General features: G+C 42.5%; 2 protein-coding genes across 2 annotated transcripts in view; one reads left to right on the top strand and one right to left on the bottom strand.

Annotated features, from left to right (window-relative positions):
• Nucleotides 1-19,940, top strand: part of ncapd3 (non-SMC condensin II complex, subunit D3) — a 33,878-nt gene extending 13,938 nt beyond the window's left edge. Inside the window, exons 9-35 of the mRNA XM_046325598.1 lie at nt 151-223; nt 831-956; nt 1,038-1,290; nt 1,392-1,430; nt 1,514-1,606; nt 1,713-1,786; nt 3,068-3,202; nt 3,532-3,752; nt 4,004-4,195; nt 4,497-4,594; nt 5,391-5,500; nt 5,604-5,711; nt 5,869-5,983; nt 6,193-6,288; nt 6,551-6,789; nt 7,073-7,152; nt 7,268-7,405; nt 9,058-9,191; nt 9,357-9,562; nt 9,902-10,012; nt 13,280-13,441; nt 13,793-13,902; nt 17,336-17,424; nt 17,544-17,591; nt 18,483-18,545; nt 18,640-18,691; nt 18,778-19,940. Of these exons, the coding sequence (XP_046181554.1) occupies nt 151-223; nt 831-956; nt 1,038-1,290; nt 1,392-1,430; nt 1,514-1,606; nt 1,713-1,786; nt 3,068-3,202; nt 3,532-3,752; nt 4,004-4,195; nt 4,497-4,594; nt 5,391-5,500; nt 5,604-5,711; nt 5,869-5,983; nt 6,193-6,288; nt 6,551-6,789; nt 7,073-7,152; nt 7,268-7,405; nt 9,058-9,191; nt 9,357-9,562; nt 9,902-10,012; nt 13,280-13,441; nt 13,793-13,902; nt 17,336-17,424; nt 17,544-17,591; nt 18,483-18,545; nt 18,640-18,691; nt 18,778-18,850 (3,238 nt within the window). The 3' untranslated portion in view covers nt 18,851-19,940. The remainder of the gene's footprint in view (nt 1-150; nt 224-830; nt 957-1,037; nt 1,291-1,391; nt 1,431-1,513; nt 1,607-1,712; nt 1,787-3,067; nt 3,203-3,531; nt 3,753-4,003; nt 4,196-4,496; nt 4,595-5,390; nt 5,501-5,603; nt 5,712-5,868; nt 5,984-6,192; nt 6,289-6,550; nt 6,790-7,072; nt 7,153-7,267; nt 7,406-9,057; nt 9,192-9,356; nt 9,563-9,901; nt 10,013-13,279; nt 13,442-13,792; nt 13,903-17,335; nt 17,425-17,543; nt 17,592-18,482; nt 18,546-18,639; nt 18,692-18,777) is intronic.
• The window catches only part of LOC124012145 (junctional adhesion molecule 3B-like), a 42,860-nt gene continuing 35,751 nt past the window's right edge, over nt 18,960-26,068 (bottom strand). Inside the window, exons 2-9 of the mRNA XM_046325610.1 lie at nt 24,779-24,847; nt 24,516-24,629; nt 24,151-24,303; nt 23,220-23,422; nt 22,130-22,229; nt 21,478-21,607; nt 21,203-21,257; nt 18,960-21,124 (exon numbers count right to left, since the gene is read on the bottom strand). Coding sequence (XP_046181566.1) covers nt 21,089-21,124; nt 21,203-21,257; nt 21,478-21,607; nt 22,130-22,229; nt 23,220-23,422; nt 24,151-24,303; nt 24,516-24,629; nt 24,779-24,847 — 860 coding nt within the window. The 3' untranslated portion in view covers nt 18,960-21,088. The remainder of the gene's footprint in view (nt 21,125-21,202; nt 21,258-21,477; nt 21,608-22,129; nt 22,230-23,219; nt 23,423-24,150; nt 24,304-24,515; nt 24,630-24,778; nt 24,848-26,068) is intronic.

The raw sequence follows: 26,068 nt of genomic DNA, 5'->3' as shown, positions 1-26,068 counted from the left end.
TTGTTTTACCCTTTACCTGTTTGTATGTCGAATCTTCTTTAAAAAGCCCCCTCAGTGTTTTAAAAAAACTAACTGTATGGACTTGTAAGAACCCTTGAATTATTTTGTTTGCAGTTTGAAATTAATGTCACCCTGTGTGTCTCATCATAGTCACGTTGTTGATGAACTGAAAGAGCCTGCACTGCCCTTTCTACGGATCCTCCTGCAGCACATATCCTTCCGGGTAAAACTACATTTACTTTAAAATGCAATCCATAATTTTTTTTGTAAATTCTGAACTAATCCAACTCTGTCTAAAAGAGAATTTACTCCTAGAAAAGATGTTGGGTGCTTCCTGAGTGGAGCAGTAGTCTAAGGCACTGCATTGCAGTTTTGCGTCGTCACTACAGCCTGGGGTTTAATCCCAGACTGTCACAACCAGCCGTGACCAGGAGTCCCGTAGGGCGTCGCACAATTGGCCCAGCGTCATCCGGGTTGGGGAGAGTTTGTCCGGGGGGGCTTTACTTTGCTCATCGCTCTCTAGCGACTCCTTGTGGTGGGTTGGGCGCCTGCAGGTTGACTTCAGTTGTCAGTTGAACAGTGTTTCCTCCGACACATTGGTGCAGCTGGCTTCCGGGTTAAGCAAGCAGGTGTTAAGAAGCGCGGATTGGCGGTTCATGTTTCACAGGATGCATGACTCTACCTTCGCCTCTCCCTAGCCCATCGGGGAGTTGCAGCAATGAGACCAGATCGGAATCCTAAAAAGGGAGAGAAATGTTAGAACAGAAAATAAAAATAAAGACGTTGGATCACATTAGATAATAGCTTTGTCCTGGCATGATTTTTTTCAGATGGTGGACAAGACAGACTACCGTACGCATGGAGCCCAGGCCGTTGCCAAGCTGCTGGCCAAAATGCCCTGTGGAGACTACGCGTCATTCATAAAGTGGCTGTTTGATTACTCCAGACAATCAAAGGTAAGCGCTGTCACATTTGAATTAGTTGGGATTTGAGCTGTTGGCTTTGAACTGAATCTGAACTGAACTTTCTGCCCCTAGGTGGCATACCGGATGTTTGCGCTGGACGTGACCATGGCTCTGCTGGAACAGCCAGAGAGGGAAGCAAATGAAAATTTGGATGCAGAACTAGTCTCCTTCCTGTCTCACAGGTTCCTGGTCCACAACATGGTGTTTGGCCGTCGCTCAGACGCTTCGCCTACAGTCAGAGGCCACGCCCTTACCTGCCTGGCCCAGTGCCTGGAGCTGCCCTCCATGAATGCCACACGCAGCATCAAAGAGCTCTTCTCCACCAGTGCGTCTCACACACACACATTTACATATGCATGTACACATGCGCAAAGCACCAAATACTAGTTGCATACTAAACTAATTTGTCATTTCTATCAATTTTAGCATCTGCGCAGACTGTCTTGGATGGTCACAGTTCTGAGGGTAAGCTCTACAGCAGCTTTAAATCCAGTAATATATTTGGATATTTTTGTTTGTTTACTCAATGTGCCCTGCTCCTTTTTTAGGCACTTTAAATTCACAGACAACCCCAAAAACTTTCAAGACTTTACCTTTCAAGACTATTGAGATCACAAACAGTGACCATGCAAGTTTTGAGTGTAAGTATATATTTTTTTTTGCAGGCTTTTTAGGTCTTTATTTAAAACTTTGTTTGGGACTTGATTTCAGTATTTGATGGTAATGTGATGCTTGTGTTTTTTTTAGCAAAGGACACGATGGCTTTACTGAAGCGCCGTGTGAGTGACCCAAAGACCAACGTGAGGAAGTGTGCACTGCAGGTACGTACTTCTGTCTTTGTTTAATGTGTGTACTGTACAGTGTGTCAGTAGTTGACATGACTTAAAGAGTTGTAGGCTTCTCTTGCATGGTTGTATGCCATTAACCATCTTGAGTCAATTAGCATAATGTAAAAATCAGCCAGTTTGGCCTGCCCACTTTTTCAGACCCTTTTATGGAAAGGTGAGACTCACGAACACACTCTAGGACGCTCACAAGACTCGTCTGTAGGGACTCTGGTACCAGGTTTTTAAAATATTTTTGGGCTGAAAGGAAGTATACAGTACTGTGCAAAACTTTTAGGCAGGTGTGAAAAAATGCTGTAAAGTAAGAGATTATATTTATCAATTAACAAAATGCAAAGTGAGTGAGCTGAAAAAAAATCTACATCAAATCAATATTTGATGTGACCACCCTTTGCCTTCAAAAGAGCATCAATTCTTATAGGTACACTTGCACATGTTTCTTGAAGGAACTCTGCTTGTTAGCTGAGTTTGGCTGTTCCTCACCCAGTTTTATTCCTCCTACACAGCTGTTTCAGTTAATGATTGTGTTTCAACCTACATATTGAATTTGAATTTATACCTGTTTGGTGTAATTGTTTAATCATACACCTGACTATATGCCTACAAAATCCCTGACTTTGCAAGTGTACCTACAATATTTGATACTGTTTTGAAGGCAAAGGGTGGTCAAACCAAATATGGATTTGAATGAGATTTTTCTTCTGTTCACTCACTTTGCATTTAGTTAATTGATAAATATAATCATTCTTACTTTACAGCATATTTTCACACCTGCCTAAAACTTTTGCACAGTACTGTAAATGGAAGTAGTTTAGTACCTAAAATGAAAAGTGGTTAAATATGTCAAAAATAAATGCATTTCCTGACCTTTCTTATCTCAGATATAGGACAGGCACCTCAAAACAAACTTCCTTCTAGATTTTTGGGGAGACAGTTTTTCCATGTATGACCTTGTTATTCAATGTGTTTCTATGGGCAACTGGCAGTAAGACCAAATGCAATGTTTAATCAAATAATAAATGCCTAAAGGGGTCCTAGCATTCAAAATGAAGTATCTAATTGATTCTTTGTATGACCATCCTTAAATAATTCCATATGTTAGCTTATTAGGAACCCCGCCCCCCAAAAATGGTTCAAACACAGATTGTGCAATGCACATTTCTGGCTTGTTACTCATTCTACCTGCTGGGGCAATATAAGGTGTGTGAATATGACCAACCCACTCTTTAAAATCTCACTAACCCTCATTGTGTCCAGGCGATGATGGGCCTGCTGAAGCACAACGTGATCATGCTCAGTGAGGGGAATTTGACTGTGCTGTCGGAACGCACCCGTGACCCTGCCCTGTCTGTCAAGAAGAAGGCCCTGCAGTGTCTCATTGATCTCCTCGCTGTGAGTAGCTAGCTCGGTCTGTCTGGGTGGCACTGCTCACTGTCTCTCCTTCTACTACCCTCTAGTCCAGGGTACTGTTGGGGGTACTTGAGGACTGGAGTTGGGAAACACTGCCTTAGTCTAGTTGAGCTTCTGCCATATTGTTCATGAGCAGATCAACACTTCCATCCTATTCACCTATGGAGTTTCCATGGTCCAGGAAACCGGCTCATAAGGTCTAGGAGCCTTGTAGATCTCTGGCCTGTATAGTCAACTTCAGTCATTCACAAGCACACTCTTTTCTTTCCTCCATATGTTTCCTATATCTCTGGGGCTAACCCTCTATTCAGGCCCACCCAGAGAACAGCCTGGTACAGAAGGCGTGGCTGCGGGGCGTGGTGCCGGCAGTGGTGGACGCAGAGAGCTCGGTCCAGGAGAAAGCCCTGGAGTGCCTACAGCAGACCATCCTCAGCCAGGTGAAGAGCCACGGCTCCTACAGCTACAGGGATGCCCAGCAGACACTGACCTGGGACCTGCTGGGCCTGCTGTGTGACCACTGCCAAGACCTTGAGTAGGTGCACATTCATGCTGCTTTCAGAGACTTCATGTTAATTAAGGGGGGTGCTATTCAGCCAAAAGTGGTCCGCTAAATGTCCAGAAATAATTTAATTGGACAGAAGTGAGGAACACCTCCCAACAGACAATATTCTACTAAATATGTATGAATCGTATTCAAACAAAAATTTGACCTAAACAATTAACTTCCATAGTGTAAGTGGGGACCAAACATTTTTTTTTTACCTTTACGTTCCTCCTCTACAGCCGGTACTTCAGCAGGGCCTTCACGGTGTGGTCCAAGCAGAACAAATTCACTGCAGCCTTCATCAACAACCTCATCTCTCACACGGAGGCAGAGCACGCGGCCGGGGCGTGGCTGCTGCTCTCCAAGGTGGCCAGCTCCTGCCCCCGACTCGACTACGGAAAGATCTTGGACGCCTGGGACGACCTGGTCAGGTCAGTGTACATTAGACTATTGATAAATATCTTACAGTTATTTACAAAAAAGAAATACTGTATCCGGCTCGCTCTCTGGCCTTGTCTTAATACTAAGGCAATGCATCCTTTCTTCCTCCGTTCCTTTAAGTGTTTCCTGACCTTAGACAACGTGATTGGTGAAAGCAGAGGTTTCACATGGCTTTCACCAGTCCAGTCACTATACAGACTGGTCATTACGTCAAGAAAGGGACGCTGCGTATTTTCAAACAGCCAATCTCCTGTGCTTGTCAAATATTTTACTGAATGTTTTATTTTCTAGGTCAAAGAACGTCACAGTGACAACATCCTGCCATATCCTGTGCGTGATCGGGGACATTGGCGAGCATCTGAACGAAGACACCAAGAGCAGGATTGTCGGTGGGTGTCCAAGTTGCTTTGAATTGGATGACACAGGATGAGTTGTCAAGATGGCTCCTTCCAAGGCATAAAATTAACACCTACCAAATGTTTCTAGAGTTAGCTATAGCAAAGAATGTGTATATCACCAGCCACGTGGTTTCGTATCTGCTAATTGTACAAAGAAATATGCATCCTATATCTTGCCTCAAGCAGCAGAGGAGAGGAGCCGTGCATACTGAGTGAAGTGCGGAATGATTTAGTATGAGGTGCTGCGCACAAGCATAAAAGTGTCTAATTTACTCAAGTTTACAAATTGAGACTTTGTCCTTGTGTTTCTTGGCTATTTACATTGTTTTGTTCACAAGCTCGGTTGTTTTTCAATGTTAGTTTGAGTTTGCTGCTTCAGTGAAGAGGTGCCCTAGTCAGAACCCAAATCTCTCATATGACTGGAGTGGCCATGTTACTATGGTAACAACCTGTTCTTAAAGGGGCAGCTGAATATTGTCTCTGTTATTTTGGTTAAACTGGAATGAAATTTAGCAATATACCACATTAATTCTTACTATTACATTTTGGCTGGTAAAGAAATCAGAGTGGCTGGTAGATTTATTTTATATAAAATAAAATAAATGTAGGCCCTGGTTCCCTCCCCTCTATTGTAGGAGTTTTTCTTGATTGGCAGAAATTCTGTGCCCTTGACTATAACTAGGGTCCAGATTTATTCCTGGTTGCATCATGTGGTCTGGAAATAGCCCTGACCCTAGCTATCCTTCTTGTTTGTGAATCTAACTTATTTTATATTTTTTAATGGCAGAGGACATTATTACCTGGCTGAAGAGCTTTGAAATGCCTCTGGAGGTGATCAGTGCCAGTGTGGAGACTCTGTGTCGACTGGGCAAGGCAGAGGCAGTCAGTGACACACAGGTAGTTTTTGTGTGCGAGCCTCAAATATTAGAATAAATCCCAATAACTCACTCACTTAATGTGGACTGTGTTCGCTAACCAGAAGTTAAATTATGCTTTGCAGACATTCCTTAACCAACACTGTGGAGAACTAGTCTCGGTCTGTGAGGCGTATCTTTCCGGCGTCATCCTGAATGAAAACGGAGCACAGAATTTGAATGAGGATTTGGTGGTGAGAGAAATTAACATATTAACAGAATCACTCATTGACAGGTCCTTTGAATACTATTGCAAAGCAAGTGTAAACTGGATCTTTTGTGTATTAATTGGGCTTCATTGAGGTCATCTTGCCCATCAATCTACCTACTCAATTTTTTCCCCCCGGCCAGGTAAAGCACCTGTACACACTAGGTGTGGCGTCGCTGCATTGTCCCTCCAAAGTGGGCAAGCGCATTGTGCTCCTGGTCCAGTCTGTCCTCACCTCCAGTGTGGAACAACAGTCAGGTATTTTAATACATTATTCAGAGAATATTAGAATGTTATGGAGCTCTTAAGTGCTACAGGGGGAAAACCTTTTTGTAAAATCAGCTGTTCAGTATCTTTGGTCACGTTAAATTTATCAGTCTTATGCATTGTTCTTCTGGTCCATTCACAGCTATGTCGAATGTTTTTTTTCCTACTATACATGTTTTGTGTGTTTCGTGTTCTAACAGAGGGGTCAGAGGAACTGGCCTGCTCCCAGCCTCTGTCTCAGTTTAAGGCTTCCTCCATGCCCAGCAGCGTCCGGGCTCATGCTGTCATCACTCTAGGTATGACCTCACCTCAGACCACCTTCCTGGAAATGAATGTATTTTTGGCTGAGACACTGTCCAGAAACAACCCCTAGCCCCTACACCATTGTGCTATAGCTATATGGTAGTGGAGTTGGGCCCTGAGTGCACACACACAATGTTTTTAGAATTGTATAACTGCCTTAATTTTGCTGGACCCCAGGAAGAGTAGCATACCATAAGCACTCTGCTCCAAAAATTAATGGATCGCGAACTCTCCACCCCTCCCGTCTCCCTCCAGGTAAGCTGTGCCTGCAGCACGAGGAGCTGACCCGCAAATACCTGCCGGCGTTCGCCCGCGAACTGGAACTGTGCAGTGAGTTGGCGGTGCGCAGCAACGTGGTTGTGGTCATGTGTGACCTGTGCGTGCGCTACACCAACATGGTTGACCGCTACGTTCCCAACGTGTCGGCCTGTCTCCGCGATAAGGAGCCGCTCATCCGCAAGCAGACCCTCACCATGCTCACTAACCTGCTGCAGGTAGGATTCAAACGATAGACAGCGCCCTCTGCTGTACCGGTTATGGTTAGAGGACAATAAACTGACAGAAAATTAAGTGTTACTATGGCTTGATTGATTTAAAATGTAAATCAATCTTCATAAACGACTATGCCCTCTTAAGTGTTATTCTCAGTCGCTGTAATCCTGGAATTATATATACTTGTTATTCCTGAATTCAGCTTGCTAAAGCCACAATGTAAATGTTTTTTCCAATAAACCTGTCACTGTCAGGAAGAGGGTAAAGAATTGTTGCTGTTTGTAGGAAGAGTTTGTCAAATGGAAGGGCTCGCTGTTCTTCCGTTTCATTGCAGTGCTGGTGGATTCTGACCCTACCATTGCTAGGTAAGTGGTCATCATTATGTACGCTGTCACCAGTTCCAATGCACTCAGTACAAAAGGCAAAAAATGAACATAACTGAGGGAACTAGTAAATTAATCACAGTTATTTCCATTCCAGTCTGTGTGAGTACTACCTGGTTCACCTCCTGCTCAAGAAGAACCCAGTGATGTTCTCACAGCACTTCATTGAGTGCATCTTCCACTTCAACTCCTATGAGAAACACAAGACCTACAACAAATTCCCTCAAGCGGCCAGGTACAATTATGCTCCTATTTTTGGCTAAAAGTAGTTTTATATTAGCTATCAATTGCTTTCTGAAACGTCCTCTCAATTAACTGTTTATTTTCAGCGAACTTAACGTGTAAATATTTTTAGGAACATAACAGGCTTCAACAACTGAGACAAACTGAACAAGTTCCACAGAAGTGACTAACAGAAATGGAATAATGTGTCCCTCAACAAAGTTGGTCAAAATCAAAAGTAACAGTCAGTATCTGGTGTGGCCATCAGCTGCTTTAAGTACTGCAGTGCATTTCCTCTTCGTGGACTGCACCAGATTTGCCAGTTATTGCTGTGAGATGTTACCCAACTCTTCCACCAAGGCACCTGCAAGTTCCCAGACATTTTGGGGGAATGGCCCTAGCCCTCACCCTCTGATCCAACAGGTCCCAGACGTGTTAATGGGATTGAGATCCGTGCTCTTCGCTGGCCATGGCAGAACACTGACATTCCTGTCTTGCAGGAAATCACATATAGAATGAGCAGTATGGCTGGTGGCATTGTCACGCTGGAGGGTCATGTAAGGATGACCCGGCAGGAAGGATACCACATGAGGGAGGAGGATGTCTTCCCTGTAAAGCACAGCGTTGAGATTGCCTGCAATGACATCAAGCTCAGTCCGATGATTCTGTGACATACCGCCCCAGACCATGATGGACCCTCCACCTCCACACTGTTCCAGAGAACAGGCCTCGGTGTAACGCTCATTCCTTCGGCGATAAATGCCGAATCCGACCATCTCCCCTGGTGAGACAAAACCACGACTCATCAGTGAAGAGCACTTTTTGCCAGTCCTGTCTGGTCTAGCGGAGGTGGGTTTGTGCCCATAGGCGACGTTGTTGCCAGTGATGTCTGCTGAGGACCTGCCTTACAACAGGCCTACAAGCCCTTAGTCCAGCCTCTGTCCACAATAGGCTGAGAATCTGAGCACTGATGGAGGGATTGTGTGTTCCTGGTGTAACTTGGGCAGTTGTTGCCATCCTTTTCCTGTCCCGCAGGTGTGATGTTAGGATGTACCGATCCTGTGCCAGTGTTACACGTGGTCTGCCACGGCGAGGACGACGATCAGCTGTCAGTCCTGTCTCTCTGTAGCGCTGTCTTAGGCATCTTTGTACGGACATTGCAATAAAGGCCTCTTTAGTGTCCTTGCCTACTGTCTGTAAGCTGTTAGTGTCTTAACGACCGTTCCACAGGTGCATGTTCATTTAATTGTTTATGGTTCACTGAACAGGCATGGGAAACTGTTTAAACCCTTTACAATGAAGATCCTTTTTTTGCTGAGTTTACAAGGATGATGAGGACTATTCTAATTTGGTGATTCTGAACTTGCACTCTTGAGATATTGCTGGTCTCACCATCGGAGTGGCTGATGGTCACAAAAAATATATTTTCACAGTAAAAAAAATCATTTCTAATCAGTGGATGAGTAGTATGGCATTTTTTCTTTGCTGTTGTAGTGTAATTGTGAACTAGCTAGACTTTTGAACTGGCAATTCTATTTGAGCAATTGTGCAAAATGGAAATGTGTTACAATGGACTTACGGGTGTCATTCTATTCGATAGCAATTATGTAGTTTGCCAGTCCCTATTCAATGACAGGTTGGGAAACATGTCTGTTTGTCCCCCAGTGAGAAGGCTAAGTTCTCCCTTAAAGGAGCCCAGAACAAAGAGAGGAGGTTCACGATCTATAGGTTCCTGCTGGTGCACTTCACAGACGCCCAGCGCTTTAACATCACCATCAAGATCAGCCAGAACATCCTCGGTAAGCGCTCCAAGAAAACGGCTACATTTTAAATTATATGTACTCTTCAAATATGTATTGGTGAGCGCTTATCGAATGTATGCACCTTTGTCTCTCTCACTCATATGCTTTCTTTGCCTCTCCCGCTCTTTCGCTGTGTCTCTGCCTCCACCCCATTCCCTTCAGCGTGCTTCGTGGACGGGGAGCTGCCTCTGGATGGTGACGGGGCGGCAGTGCTGGCTGAGACATTTGGTATCCTCAGCCTCAAGGAGATCAAGCTGTCAGCACTGAGCGGAGCGGAGGGGGCTGGTGGTGACGAGCCGCATGAGGACGAGCAGATGGCCATGGCTAAGGCCGTCATGCAGGTGGCTCAGAAGAAGGTGGTCTCACAGGTATGTTGAGCTTTGAATAATGGCGGCGGTAGTTGTAATAATTAATTATGACAATTTTAGTATAATGAAAAGTGGGGCCAGGACTCAGATTTGGTTGCAATTTAAGCTTTCTTTAATTATTTTATATGCAACACGTCTTAATAGGACACACAATTTTGTATTCTAAAACAAGTAGTAGTAATGATTAATATTACTATTTAGCAGTCATTTATATCCAAAGTGACTTACATGTTTATTGTATTTGTCCAGCACTACTTAAACCAAAGAATGTTGTGTTCCAAGCCACTAGAGGGGGCCAACGGCTAACTAACAAACCTCTGTTCATCCATCCACCCACAGGTCCAGAAGAAAGTGTTCATCGAGAGCATGATTCCTATCATCATTAATCTGAAGAGCATGCTGGAACAGAAGCGCTCGCCAGTCCTGAAGGACCTCATGGGCTACCTCCAGGTAAGGCAGAGCGGGAACATGGCCATCATCATGACATCGTCATGCATTGTCAAGTATAATGTATGATAGCGAAATTAGAAAAAATAAAATATATTGAAAATACATTAAAAGAAAGAACTTAGGACTGAGCATGGTTTGCAGTTAAAAATGTATCCCATAACAATGTTTCTATCCACCAGGATAGTGAATACAGTGGAGTAGGGCTCTTCTGATTCCAACGCTACATTGGAGTCATTCAATGTTCCTTTTGATTAGCTGAGGTGATTTGGTCAAGTTTGAAACACTCTTATTTGGAAACATTTTCTTTGTTTTTCGAAACAGTTTTGGAAACCTTGAACACTCAACTTAACTGAGCCAATGTTTTGTGTTCTCGATGGAGTTTCCATTAGCTCAGGAAGTGTCATAGTTCAGGTAAATGTGCAACTAGGGATGTTAATCGGTAAGCTACTGAAAAGACACATGACTGGTCATGCTTATTCGTCTATAGGTTAATTAGCATAATTTAGTGGAATTAAATCAGTGAGTGTATTTTGGGTAGTCGTCATGCATCTTATTTATCACGCATACAGAGCCTAGTTTGAGGAGCGGAATAGCTTATTGCCGCTGGTCACAGGGCAAGAGCAGCTCCTCAAAAAGCTGGTACTGGAGCGACATGTTCTTTTTATAAGCACAGTCATTACGCAACAAATAACGTAGAATTGCATTTAGAATTGTTAACGGTTTTGATGTCCATGATTTTAAAGAGCTATAATTTTCTTCTTTCAACTCAAAGTTAAAGCACGCCTCCCATTGGAGTGCATAGGCGATAGTGAATGGTAGGCATGCTATCAGTGCGTCACCCGTCACTTTGCAATGTGGATTTGAGGCAGTATCATTGTTTGAAACCTGAACATTTTACTTCACTTCAAACAATCAGGATAGGAAAAACATGCCCAACTACTATTGCCTCTGAATGCGACGCTTACCCCAAAAGTTTGCAGCAAACATTGAAAGGTGCTGACACAGGAGTCTGCCTGTGCTAGCAGTTAGCAAGCATGCAAACACAGGCCACCGAGGAGAGTACCATCTGTAGCTCTTCAACTTCAGAGAGGGACTCTGGTGCAGAACCTAACAATTTGCTCCCGCCTACCATAAAGCCATTGTGAAGCAGAGGCTGGTCACAGGGCTGAGGTAAACTAGAGAAGACGGACATTTGCTTTCATAACAAGTTTCTTTCATTGTCCAGAAGCTAAAGGCACAGTCGTAGTTATATTAGCAACCCATCCTAGTTGTTTCTAACGGATTTTCGTCACATATGGAACCGCTCGCATTAAGTGCGCTGTTTAGACCAGTGTTTTTCCACTAATTGCAGTTGCGTGTTCAATAATAGCTTTTCGACTTTAAGATGATAGGCTTTCTATTGTTGCATCTTGATGAAAAACATCCCACCCGTGTATGCATGCCATGCATAGTATTTCCTATTGGTCACGTCATTTTACTGTTTGGAAGCAGTTTTGTTGACTGGTTAATGAGGGTCTGTTAGTCCTCAGCCAAATTTACTAAAATGTGCATCCTTATGTGCAACGCAAAACACCTCGTGGAAATCTGTGTTAACCTCTAGCGACGAGCAATCCCATATCCGGGAGCGTAATCACAGCCTCAAAAGCACATTACCATAACGCAATGTTTCCTATTCATGAAAATCGCAAATGAAATGAATATATTCAAACACAATCTTAGCCTTTTGTTAACAACACTGTCATCTCAGATTTTCAAAATATGCGTTACAGCCAACACTAGACAAGCATTTGCATAAGTTTAGCATGGCATAATGCTATGCTAGGCTGTGCTGGCAGCAGGCAACATTTTCACAAAAATAAAAGCAACCAAATTAAATAATTTACCTTTGAAGAACTTCAGATGCTTTCACTCAGGAGACTCCCAGTTAGATGGCAAATGTTCCTTTTTTCCAAAAATAATATTTCTGTAGGCGAAAAACGTCATGTTTGTTCATCCTGCTTGGCTGAGAAATCGACAGAAAAATACTTCAACTATAATGCATTAGCATAACGCAACTTTTTCTATTCATGAAAATCGCAATTGAAATGAAATAAATATTGAAACACAAGCTTAGCCTTTTGTTAACAACACTGGCATCTCAGATTTTCAAAATATGCTTTTCAACAAAAGCTACACAAGCATTTGTGTAAGAGTATTGATAGCCTAGCATAGCATTAAGCCTAGCATTCAGCGGGCAACATTTTCACAAAAACAAAAGCATTCAAATAAAAATAATTTACCTTTGAAGAACTAAGGATATTTTCAATGAGGAGACTCGGTTAGATAGCAAATGTTCATTTTTTTTCCCAAAATATTATTTGTGTAGGAGAAATCGCTCTGGCTAAGAAAAAAAAACGAAAATTCATTCACTACAATGCTAAACTTTTTTCAAAATTAACTCTATAATATCGACAGAAACATGGCAAACGTTGTTTAGAATCATCCTCCAGGTGTTTTTCACATATCTATTCGATGATAAATCCTTCGTGGTAGTTTGGTTACTCCTCAGTAGCAAACGGAAAAGTACTTGCAGCTGGAGATTACGCAATAATTGCAACGGAGGACACCAAGCGACCACCTGGTAAATGTAGTCTTAGGGTCAATCTTCCAATGATATGCCTACAAATACGTCACAATGCTGCAGACACCTTGGGGAAAACGTGGAAAGGGTAAGCTGACTCCTAGCTCCTCCACAGCCATATAAGAAGTCATTGCCATGAGATGGTTTCAAAAAATGCGGCCCTTCCTGATTGTATTTTTATCTGGGGTTTTTCTGTAACATCAGTTCTGTGGCACTCACAGACAATATCTTTGCAGTTTTGGAAACGTCAGTGTTTTCTTTCCAAAGCTGTCAATTATATGCATAGTCGAGCATCTTTTCGTGACAAAATATCTTGTTTAAAACGGGAACGTTTTTCATCCTAAAATTAAAAGAGCGCCCCCTATATCGAAGAAGTTAAAGAAGCCCACAGTAAGTGGATCTTCTGTATTTGTTCAAATAAAAATAAAAATGGGGTGTGGATATGAAGTTTCCAAAAGCATATTGCACACTGATTATCAAGGGTTAGACAGGGTGTCGGGGCTGTTGGCACATTGGCTGCGCTGGAGTCAATGGTTCGAATGAAACCAAATGGCTGTATGGCCCTTGGGTTGTCAAGCTAGTCTGATCCTAGATCTGTTCCTAAGGCCAACTCCTAAGGGGATATAACTCTTCTCCCTGCTGTCTAGCTGACCATGCAGGACTACCGCAGTGAGGTGAAGGAGTTCTTTGCAGCGGACGAGCAGCTGGCGGTAGAAATGGAGTACAACCTGAAGATGTATGAGAAGGAGATGGAAGCCCAGATGGCCCACTGCTCCCTGGGAGGCGATGCTGCCTCTGGGGGCACACCGGTGAGCACTAGGCCTAGTAATGGAGGGAAGTCTTGTCTTTTTTAGATAGGTGTACTTTCTTACAGCCATTACTCTTTGCTGCGAACAGCCTGAATAGCAATCCATCAGGAGCCCTGCTGGCAATGAAGTAATTGCCCCTTGATGCCTAACTTCCACTTAAGTGGAAATCTCTCTTGCATTGATGTCAGTAGGTGAAAATTCTATTTAAGTGGAAATTAATTTTAAAAGTTACTATATCTGGCTGTAAAGTAGAGAATATGAAGAAATGTCTGACTCAATGTCAATTGTCTAAATGTCTACAGGCTACATCCCATACATACTCTCATAATTGTCCCCCTCCCTGTCTCTCAGATCCTGGGCTCCCCTGCTTCTGCCCACAGGCTCCTCCAAACGGGCTTTGCCACACCCCAGCCCTTCGGCCCCAGCCACCTGCTCACCCAAAGACTTGTCCAGTCAGACAGGTACATCTTTTAGCTGCATATAAGCACAATGTTTTCATACCTACCTACTAGGATTTCTGTTAGGAAAATTGTTATTTATCGAGGATCGAACCCCAGGCTGTAGTGATGACGCAACACTGCGATGCAGTGCCTTAGACCGCTGCCCCACTCGGGAGGCGCATTTGATTATGTTTTTGATGGAATGTTGGGAGTGCTGCAGAGATGCGTCTCTCCAACAGCACCCTTGAGAGGCGCGCTGAGAATAGACGAGCTAAATATTTTGCCATATGGATGACATCTCTCTTTACTATAGGCATACTACAGGGTTTCCATTAGGAAAATGTGGAGCTGGACATTTATGTACCTGATCCATATGCATTGGGTGCGTAACCTGATTAGGGTGTCCACGCACGGTGCAAATCACATTTAGAATATGTTCATTGATATTACTAGAACATGCAAGTTGTGGATGCAACGATGTGCGGTCCTTTCCGAATTCTGTTGTGTGCTTTGAACATGTTATAACTGTCCACATTTACTTTTCCTCAGCCAACAAGACCAGTAACAAACAGCAAAATCACTAGCCTATGTCAATCTACTATAGTTTAAAAGTTTAAGTTTATGAGAAAGACATGGCCTATTCCAAACAGACTCTGGGACAGTTGTGAGACGACGGATCCCAAATTCATACAGCGAGTAGGCCTAGGCTACATGAGTCTGATCCAACAGCTCAAAACGTTTAGTTGATTAACTATTTCTTCACATTATAAGCGCAGCAGGCTACGCGTGAATGTTCATTTCATAATGCAAAAGGGCACTGCACATGCTAGTGGTTTCATGTGACCAATGAAATGATCTGTTAAAAATTTAGAAAGGGACGATCTAATGGTCTACCTTGAAGCAAGGTAAGACATGCGTCATGTGTACTAAAACGTTCAGGTTTCAAACCATTAAGTATATGTTTTCAAAATGCATACTGACTTCTGCTCATTGCAAAGTGGTGTGTGACGCGCTGATAAAGCCTGCCTTCCGTTGCCTTTTGATGCCGTGTTCAAAACAACTGGGAACTCAGTTGGGAACTGACTTCCAACTTCAGTGCTTCAAGACAACTGGCGGGGGAAAACAAGCAAAAAACATCCAACTCGGGCTTCTTTCTAAATCTGCAACCTGAAGATCACTGAAGTCATTATTTGACCTCGATTTTTCAGAGTTCATAGTTGTCTTGAAAGCACCACAAGATGCTGCTGCAACAGCAACTCTTGCACTGTCAGACAGATTTTACACTCAGTCTCCATCTGTGAAAGACTGCTGTTACTGCCTAACGCAAACCCTGGCATACTCTAACATTCATTTGACTTAAATGAAAAAGGCCTCCATCTTTGTAATCAACAGTAGCCCAAAGCGCCTCTCTCGTACACTCTCTCCTCACCAGTAGGGGCAGGCACGTAAGGCAGCACACAACAGTCGGGGTGTGCATGATTTATTTTGTTGGCCAAAAGCCAGCAATTACCGGCTAATGGAAACCCTGCTACCTACCTATACTGTGCATTTGGAAAGTATTCAGACCTTGACTTGTTCCATGTTTTGCAACAGTAGCCTTATTCTACATTGTATTAAATTCAAATTTTCCCTCATCAATCTACATAATACCCCATAATGACTAAACAAAAACAGGTTTTAAGAATGTTTTTGCAAATGTGTTAAATTATTTACATAAGTATTCAGACCCTTTTCTATGAGACTCAAAATTGAGCTCAGGTGCATCATGTTTCCATTGATCATCCTTGATGTTTCTACAACTTGATTGGAGTAAATTCAATAGATTGGACATGATTTGGAAAGGTGCACACCTGTCTATATAAGGTCCAACAGTTGACAGTGCATGTCAGCGCAAAACCAAGCCATGAGGTCGAAGGAATTGTCCGTAGAGCTCCAAGACAGGATTGTGGCGAAGCACAGATCTGGGGAATGGTAGCGAAAAGTGGTCTGGAACCACCAAGACGCTTTCCAGAGCTGGCCGCCCTGCCGAACTGAGCAATCAAGGGATAAGGGCCTTGGTCAAGAAGGTGACCAGGAACCTGTTGGTCTCTTTGACAGAGCTCCAGAGTTCCTTTGTGGAGATGGTCGTTTTTCTGGAAGATTCTCCCATCTCTGAAGCACTCTCCCAATCAGGCCTTTATGGTAGTGGCCAGACGAAAGCCAGTCTTCATGACAGCCCAGTTGGAGTTTGCCAAAAGGCACCCAAAGGAATCTCAGATCATGAGAAACAAGATTTTCTGGTCTGATGAAACCAAGATTGAACACTCTGGCCTGAATGCCAAGCATCACTTCTGGAGGAAACCTGGCACCATCCCCATGGTAAAGCATGGTGGCAGCATCATGCTGTGGGTATGTTTTTCAGTGTCTGGGACTGGGAGACTAGTCAGGATCAAGGAAAAGATGAGTGGAGCAAAGTACAGAGAGATCCTTGATGAAAACCTGTTCCAGAGCTCTCACGACCTCAGACTTGGGCAAAGGTTCACCTTCCAACAAGATAATGACACTAAGCACACAGTCAGGAATGGAGGAGTGGCTTTGGAACAAGTCTCTGAATGTCCTTCAGTGGCCCAGCCAGAGCCCGGACTTGAACCCAATCGAACGTCTCTAGAGAGACTTTGAAATAGCTGTGCAGCGACGCTCCCTATCCAACCTGACAGCGCGTGAGAGGATCTACGGATGCACCGTACCTACCTACCGCCTTAAGTCTACTTATACTTGGTGTGAAAATATTACACCCATTTTACGTCACCTTGAATCCTCTGTACTACAAGGTGGGGTGGATATGTCTAGACACATTCCAGTCCCAGATTGAGCAATCTCAAATGGTCCTATTAAATGCCTAAATCTTAGGTCCAATGCAGGTTTTTATTTTATTTATCTATCCTTTCTTTTTTTTCTGGGTAACAATTTATCTAAGTACATTACTGTGATTGTTTTCAATTAAAATGGTTGAAAAACAAATAGATTTTTAGCAAAGAGCAATTTCTTAAGCAAGAGTTTAGCTAGGAAGGGTCTAAGTGGGGAGGGGAAACATGAACTAGCTGTTATTGGCAGAGGTTTGGAACTCTTTTATTTGTTAATTAACTAATTTACTACCTGATGATGTCACTAGGCAGGCCAAAACTCCATCCCACCAAAACAGGCAGAAACTTCAGGCGGTTTCAAAATCATAATTTTCATAGTATTATGCCAGACTCCTAGTCTGGAAATGTATATAAAACACAGGAAATCATGTTTTTGACTGCACTGCGCCTTTTGATCTGGCACTAGAGGCATTACTCCCATTGTCACTTCAGCTACACCTACAACAACATTCTATTACAACCACCACTATGGGCACACCTGGCTGCTATGTGGAATGGGAGAGCGTAATTAAGATTTGTATCTCTGACTGGGTGTTGTGCTCCAACACCAGGCGTCAGCCAGCGAAGCAGAGGAGCGGGCCACACAGGAGCTGGGTCATGGTGACCGGCGACAGAAACTTCACACCTCTGGATGGATCAGGTATGGCCGCCTTTCATGACCACACCGCTGACTAGACAGATCTAGATGGAAATAGCCAACTCCGACTTGATGTGATTCCATTTTTGATTTCTTTCCTTTTTCTTGTTCCACTATTACAGTGAAGCCGAAAGGAGGCGTCTGTGATCGAGCTATAAGCACCCCGCAGGGTAAGTTGGACAAACCCGGATTTGAATCCTCCTCCTTCAGGAGTCAGACACCCTCCTGCATGCCAAGTGTATGGGCTGTGTGCATGTCCCAAGAGCAGCTAACATTGAATGAGGAGTATCATGTGGAACTGCATGGATCACACTGCTCTAGACATTCAATCTCTATATGCAGTGGTTACCATCCATTGTGCCCAATAATGCTGATGCTGCTAGAGTTCCCTCATTGGAGAGCTTTGTATTTGGGGTCTTAAGAAACCTTGTGGTTGGGGAAGGAGCCTTCTGAATATCACTGTGGGTAGTGTTTTCTGGTACTGTCAACAATTTACTGACTCAATGAAAGCTTCATGTAGAGCAAAAAGAGCTGCTTTTGGGCCACAAGTCGATGGCTGGCAGCCCCATGATTAACCCCAACAAAATAAAAGTTGTCCCGAGGTGGTCATTTCGCACTCACTGACGTCATTCATCAATTGGCACTAACTGGCAAAGCTGGATGTTCTACCATCTTCTTAAATATCAGCACTTACAGTTGACTGGGGCAGCTCTAGCAGGGCAGAAATATGACAAACTGACTTGTTGGAAAGGTGGCATCCAATGACTGTGCCACGTTGAAAGTCATTGAGCTCTTCAGTAAGGCCATTCCACTGCCAATGTTTGTCTATGTAGATTGCATGACTGTGTTCTATTTTATACACCTGATAGCAACGGCTGTGGCTGAAATAGCCAAATCCACATACTTTTGTATATGTAGTGTATGTAGACACTGGTTTGGTGCTGAAGATGTGGTTGAAAAGTGGTTGAATTGCCCTTTAACCAAACTACTAACCTTATGCTTTACATTAAATATAAAAAATCTAATTGCCCAACATAATATACCTATTACATGTTACTCAGGTAATATACATGAAGTTACATTCGGGGATGGAGTTAGCGCCATCTTCAGTGACCGGAGAACAGGTATGCAACATTTTGACCTTTTAGACAGATGCCATTTCACCACAAGATGACACTGATGATGTGTTTGGTCTGACTAGTTCTTTCTTCTTCATAGGGTCAAATACTGGAGAAGGACGTGTCCTTCAATTGATCTCACCTGATCAGCAGTAAGTACTTATTGTTTTGATCAAAGTAAGCTTTAAACCATACAATGGTCGGAATGTTTTACCTAATTAATTTCTTGTGTTTTCAGAACTCCAGTGCCAAGGCAGTGGAACGTGCAGTCCCCACTCAATCAAAAAAGAACGAGACAAATACATCAGTAGCTATTTCTTCATCTTCTCTTCTGTCTATACTGAACACACTTGATGTCCCATGTAAAATTGTATTGATATTTTCTTTATTTTTGTAAATGAAAATCCAGCACCCATGTCAGAAATATTAGAAGTGAGTTTTATTAATCATTAACAAGAATTCTCAGAGGATTTGTACCAGGCCCGAGATGGGCGTTACATTAGTTTGAGAACATGATTTTTCTGAACCAATCAAATAAACGTGTGAACGCTTGAACCTTCACATGATTTCAACGCCAACCTCAAGTATTGGAGAAATTAGAGGCAGATTATCAATACTGGATAGCTGGAACCTCATCAACCTTGGATTGGAGGAAAGGCGTGATTGGCAGTCAGTATTTGGCTTAGCTAGCCTCAACCATAGAACATGTATTGTAATTTCTTTTACTGTGTATTTAAAACTACATATTGCCGGTTTTGAAGAGGGCTGTTTAATTATAAAAATATCTTATTTTCAATGCCTTGGAAGTTGCCAGTGTTTTCTGGCCTTTATGGTAAATGTAGGCGGCATGCTTTAGTGTTTCTCCATCTATTTAATCCGCTAACAAACTTTGTATATTTTCTTATTTGTCTTTACTCTACCAAAAATAATTCCTACTATTTAGGCACGATTGCATAATAAATCTCTATTTCTACTCCAATGGAGAAAAAAAAGTGTAATCCTTTAAAACATTGCTAAAAGAAAATAATCTATTTACAGAACAAAGCAGATATGTAAAAATGATTTGGGTGGGAAAATGTTCCAATCTTGTTAATGTCATTCCTCTCAAACGCCGTTCGTAGAGTATTAAACATGCAATTCAGGTTTTTGTGCATTTTGTAGTATTGTGATTGAGAAATACCCTTTTAAAATAAAATGTGTTCGATGGCATAAAGCTGATCTACTGTTGTAATGGCAGAAGGCACTTAAGAGGAATGAGCTTTATCAAAGTACAAATGAACCTTAAGTACCTGTTTTGTAAAAAATGTTTTGCATCTGCATTAATTGGTTTCACCTAGCAATTACTCTATCTTGTAATGTTTTGTAACTCTTGGATATAAATTCATTTGGGAAAATGTCAAATACAACATCTTAGGTCATTTACTTGAATTTGAAATTCAATGTTTTTTTGCCTGGTGTAGAGAAGATTGTTCAGTGTAAAATGTCCTATGTGCAAACATTAGGCAGATCGTCTCTACCATGACAATGTATTTTTCAAACCATGGGAAGAGTTTCATATTGCCTCCTTGGACACACACACACACACACACAAACAGTTATCTATATACAATTTTTAGCCAACATAAACCCTGTATTACAAATACTCAATGTATTCCTGACATACAGCAACAACAAAAAAACTGGACAATATATTCAATATATACAAGATAAACTAAAGCATAGAAGGACACTTAAAATCAAGGATATGCAGCACTGATTGTATACAGTATTTCCCAGCTTTTGGCTGGTACTCATTGAAGCCTTTTACTGTCCAAGACACTATCTACAAACTTTTAATATTAACATTGAAATCCCAACAGTAAATCAAATATGTAAGACTATTCTAGAACCAAACCTTTATGGTAAAACAAGTCATTTTGTGATTTGGTGGGGGAGGAGGGTAGGAAAGGTGAAATTTTACAGCTGAATTCTGAGTGGTTGAAATGTATTTTTCCCACAACCAAATAAAAAAAGTATGCTAGTATTTTACAAATATTTAAAAAAGTAAACCTTTATAGGCATTTCAAAATATATTCCATCAAAAATAGTCTGACAAATTTTGCTGATAGAAAAAAAAAAGTTATATAAATGACAAAGGTTTGAAGCACATGTTTAAGGTAGAAATATGTCATGATAGATTTTCTTCAGAACTTAGCTAGATGTTTTTCCCCTCCTGGCAGAACATCTTACATAAATGCTTTTCCCCAGCAGATAGTGTTAACCTTATTGAAACATGCTATAACTTTAACGTAAAAATCTCCATAATTTAGCAAAAATAAGTTGTTTGGTGATAAAAAGGTCAACAAGTGGGTTTCAATACTTATCGGTGTCTGTAACGATGGTTAATAGTTCTATATAGATTTGTGAAAACTTGTCACCTTTGGCAAACTTGAATTGTTTCAGACGTGCAGAGAGCTCAAGGCACATACTGTGGCAGCTCACTGGTCATCTCACACACTTAGTGAGTTCAGTCCAAAGTATCACACCTTTCCCTTCCATGCCCTTCGTCTTCAGATGACAAATGAAGATTTGTGTCGGAAGTCGCCCTAGAATAAAAAGGGAAGAGCAAGTAAGAAAAAGTTGGACTGCCTTGTTTAAAATATTTTATTTTTTTCTTTTCGCACCTCGTCCTCTGTCCTGACGTAGTCCACTCCGTCTCCTTTCGCTGGGGCTTTGTAACTGTCAGACACAATGGAGACATGATCAGAAGACTTATGTTTTTGCAAAAACAAAACATTTCTAGTAAGAATTGTTCCATGCATGTTATAAAACCATATGCTGTGAGTTGACCAGGTCAAGTTGTGAAGTCAAGGCTGTTCATAAGGTCTAAACCGGCAAATGTTAAACCTCAATGAGCCATGACCCATTGCCGCACCGCTCAAGAGGAAATCTCACTCACTTGTTTCCTGTCTGTTTCTGGCTGACGAAGTAGCCTCGCTTGTACGCACAGCAGATGCCCACTGTTATACACAATAGCACCACCACCACCACCAGCACTCCCAGGATGATCCCGGCAATATTGATGTTATCTGGGGAGAAACAACAGGAAGAATGAAGAATTTATGTTGAGGTATCTTCAACTGGCTCTTTATGAAGGAAATACTGGACTACTGGAATAACATGCTTCAACATGTAGGTTTGGGCGATATACTGTATACTGGGGTATTTAGAAATACCGACAGTGATTTTCAATACTGTTTTTAACCCATTGCTTATAACTAAGTTAAGTATAACTATATGAAATCTAAGATGTGTCAAATAAATTGTATCCAGCTCAGGTCTCCAGCTATGCATTTGGTTTGCTAGTGGCTAGATGTCAAGATCAAGCTTCTTGGTTACAGCAGAGACATTCAATCCCCTCCTGGATCAAGATCTCTGTTGACTAAATTGTTTTGTGCTTGTTTTTATTTATGTCAACCCCTGTGTGTGCAAATTCATTAATACCGTATGCCCCAGTATGGTACAGAAACGGTATGAAAATCTATATACCGCCCAACCCTAGTGTGTTGTGTAACTTGTATACAACTGTGTCAGCTGTCAAACAGACTTACAGACTTCCATCGTCTGCGGTCCACATTCTGAGTGACCCGCGTCGTTCTTTGCTCGGCAGAAGTATTCTCCTGAGTCGTCCTTTCTGACAGCACTGAATTTCTGAAGAGGAAAACCCAACAACAGTATAACCGGTGTCCTTTTGTTCTGGTGTATGTACAGATGCTATAAATATATTGGCACCCGTGGCACATTACAATGGAGTGCAGTGTTCAGAATGTTCAGTTTTTTTCTTTTAAAAACTGGTTGACTGGCTATGTTCAACCTGTAGGCACCTGCAAACTCACCACAGTTGAGAAATTACACAGTAAATGCAAATCATTGCCTCCAACCAAATTAATTAGAATTTAGAAAAATGTTGTCCATGCTATTTTTGGACTTTGTAGTGAAACATTTTAGTTTAAATTATTAGTTGTTTTGGTCCTATGCAGTTGTAAATCAAACAAATGCACATGTAAAAACATACAGTTTTTCAAATGTCAACTTATTTTCGAAGAAATAGTAAATCCTGCAAGTGTGCCAATATAATTTACTGCATGTGGTAAAGTGCCAGTTTATAACGAGGTCCAATTGGGATTAAGTGGAACTGTCACCAAAATGAGTTGTGATGAGCTTTGATGTTCAACAGATATTCCTTCAGTTTTCGTATGCTGTCTCCCATCACATTTGAACCCAGGCTAATGATGTCTTGTCCTCTAATTCTAGTCCTGTTGATAGTTAGTTGGCTTTTGGTTTGTTGGATACGAAATGCAGATTTGGCTGCGTAAACTGGTGGTCTTCAAGTAAAAGGGGCCGGTGTAGCATGTAATAGGGTGTGACTCCCTGGAAGTATGTCAGTGACAGCCAGGCCAACCTTTAGAGGCTAGTGTGAAGGTTGAGTGGAGAGCCTGGGGGCGAGCCATTGACTGTGTCTGGCTGAGCAGGGGAGAGGGAGTTCAGGAATGTGCCAACGAGGACTGCAAATTCCCCTCATGCCTCAATCCCCTGTGCACCATCAACTGTTTCCCCAAAATATCCACACCTAACCCAACAGCCTCGCCCTGCCCTAGAGTCCCCTTCCCTCCCAGTCCTCACACAAAAACACACACTTACCAGGGTTCCAGTTTCGGCGTTGAGCATGTAGGAGGAGTTGAAGAACTTGGGGCTGGTCTTGGGGTCATCGGGGATCTCTTCCTTGTTGCGGAACCACTGGTATTGAGACTTGGGGAAACCTTCATCCTCCACACAGCGGAGCTCCGCCGCCTTCCCCACAGGCACCGATTTGGGGACAGCACATTTCGGCACCACTGGCTTCACTGTGGACACAAACACATATTCAGCAATGGCAACATTCAGCATCTGAACGTGTCAAATTAGCACAACCCATGATACACATTCGGTTATAGTTACTAGGCCAATGAATGACCTCTGAGAATGGGTACGCGTCTTTTGCCCCGTGCCAAACCCTGTCAACTAAACACACGGCACTTTCCATCTTTAGCGATGCTATTTAGCGGGGATGCAGTTTCAGAGGTTTCCCTATATAGCCCAGAACACGCCTTTGCGGCAGGGACAGGCCAGTCACAACGCATCCTCATACGTGTGCCAAAGAGTTGGCCTGACCTACAAAAAAGTTTCAGCTTACAGCATTGAAAGTAGTAACCTCTGAGGCTGTTTGTCGGGACAATGAGTGTTCATTGTGTTTTGTATGTTATGAAGCATAACTTCCAAAAGCAACAAGGTTTAAGACTTAAGAGCAAATATTTTGGCAGTGAAATTATGAGATGCATTAAAGAACTGCATCGCAAATGACTTGGCAAACATGCAATTTCAGCTAGGTAGTGGCAAATCTTCCTTCCCCAAACATGCAATTTCAGTCATAGCCACAGGGTGATGTATCTTTGTGTTGGTGTAAAGTCTTAAATTTGTTCTGGCTTCAATATTATACCAGTTTACTTTGGTAATACAACTAATACTGTGATTATGGTGCAAAAAGCTAGTGGTGTGTTGAGTAGATGTGAGTTGAAGCGGCTGATATACCTACCTCTTATGACAAGGTTGATCAAAATCTCATCAAAGGTTTTCTGGTCAATTGGGGCGGTGACTTCGCAACGATAACTGGCTGAATCTGATCTTGTAGCATTGGTTATCACTAATGTTGCAGGCTCTCTGATCCTTGCTCTGCCCTCCAAATCTCCTGCAGGAGAAAAAAAACACTAAGTTCCCGCTGATTTAATACAGACATAATTGATGAGTATAGAACAGAATGTAATTCCCTTATTAGTCAGAGCTGCTGTTTGTAAAGCAGGAATTATTTGTTTCTGTAAGATGATCAGATATTTTTTTTGTCACTTTGATATTGATATTAGTGAAGATGACATTGACAAAGCACTCAGTTGAGTCTGTTACCTGAGATCTTCTTCTCAAAGTAGACATAACTGGGCTCCCCATCCTTAATTTTCTTCCATTCGATTCTGGGGTCGTTTGTGGAGATGGACTCTATCAAACAGGACAATTCGATAGCTACCAGACGAGAAGAGAGGAAATTAGATGCAAGGCTTTCAAAATGAAGAACCAAAGGATTGATGTTGTTTGGTGGTTCTGGTTCTTTAGTGTCAAGTCAAAGTCAAGCACATCGTTGTATTCATTAAGACATCTCGATTGGCTCTTACATTCAAACTCGTTGGCCCATGGCGCATCATTCGTTGTTTTCAGAATCACTGCCAACACGTTGAAGTAACCTGCAAAACAGGAAAGAGGAGGAAGAAACATAAGTCTCACAGTCACACGAACTTTGCCATCACACTGATGATCTCACAAACTACGTGCGAGCTGTGCCTGTTTGCCGGGCTATGGTTGGTGAGCTCGCTGTTACGCCCCCATTAAGGTTGTTTCTAACCAGTTAGCTCATCCAAAATTCCAGAAACTAAATGAACATCAATCCCCTTGCTCCCAGTCTACCACCCCACCCAGACGCATTCTTCATTCTTCCCTGTGTACCATGGCCTGGATCTGTTACCTTCCATTTTTAGTCTGGCGGGGCGAACCGACGTGGACTTAAGGGGGGGCACAGTTTCTACGCACTGTGAGTAATTGTGCAGGGAGGCGCATGCCCTTCTCGGCGCGAGCTCTCCCATGCCAGTGGCAGCCTAGCAGCCTGCCCGGCCCATCTCTCTCCCTCTCTGGGCCTGACGCGAGTGCCCATGTGGCAGTAATGGGCCATGGGAGTGGGTACTGCTGAATCATCCCGACAGGCCATTCCTCCACACATGCATACCAACCCAGTCACACAACCATGAATAGTCTCCCTGAGACTCAGATGATGCTTAGGCTCAAGTAGCTGCTGGTCAGGGTCACAGAGGCTTGGTCAGTTAGCTCGAGTGAACTGCATGTCAGTGTGAATGAATGTCCTACTAGGGATAGTTAACCCAAATTACAAATGGACATATTGGTTTCCTTAACCTGTAGGGCCGGGACGATACCAGTATTGCTATATTTTTTCCATGGAAAAAAATGCAAACATGAAGCAGACCGTACTCTTTGGTCTGTTAAAAACCTCCTATATGAATAATATTGTGTGCTATAGCTTGGAAAATAAATACATGTGACTCTGGATGACAACATAATGCTTGTTTTCAACATTGAACTTTTTTTTGAAAAACAGCCCTAATCTGCTTCGTGTTTTATTTCCTTGCCACGATACTAACGAGTATCGCGATACTGGTATTGTCCCGGCCCTAGTAAGCAGTCTATGGACAAGGTATGCCAGCAATCCATGCTTTGGTTTAGTTTCCCTGGCACTGTTTCCAAATTCCATTCAGGACATGGTACCGATATTAGTATTTTTCACGCATCGTATTCAAAAAAATTGTGGAGCTTACTATCAATTTTAGATGCTTTCGGATGATTTGGACATGATGCACCAAATATGCTAATATCGGTACCATGACTTGAATGGGAAA

Source organism: Oncorhynchus gorbuscha, linkage group LG02, assembly GCF_021184085.1.
Source record: "Oncorhynchus gorbuscha isolate QuinsamMale2020 ecotype Even-year linkage group LG02, OgorEven_v1.0, whole genome shotgun sequence".
Classification (NCBI taxonomy): Eukaryota; Metazoa; Chordata; class Actinopteri; order Salmoniformes; family Salmonidae; genus Oncorhynchus; species Oncorhynchus gorbuscha.
This window is presented reverse-complemented; position numbering and strand designations above follow the sequence as displayed.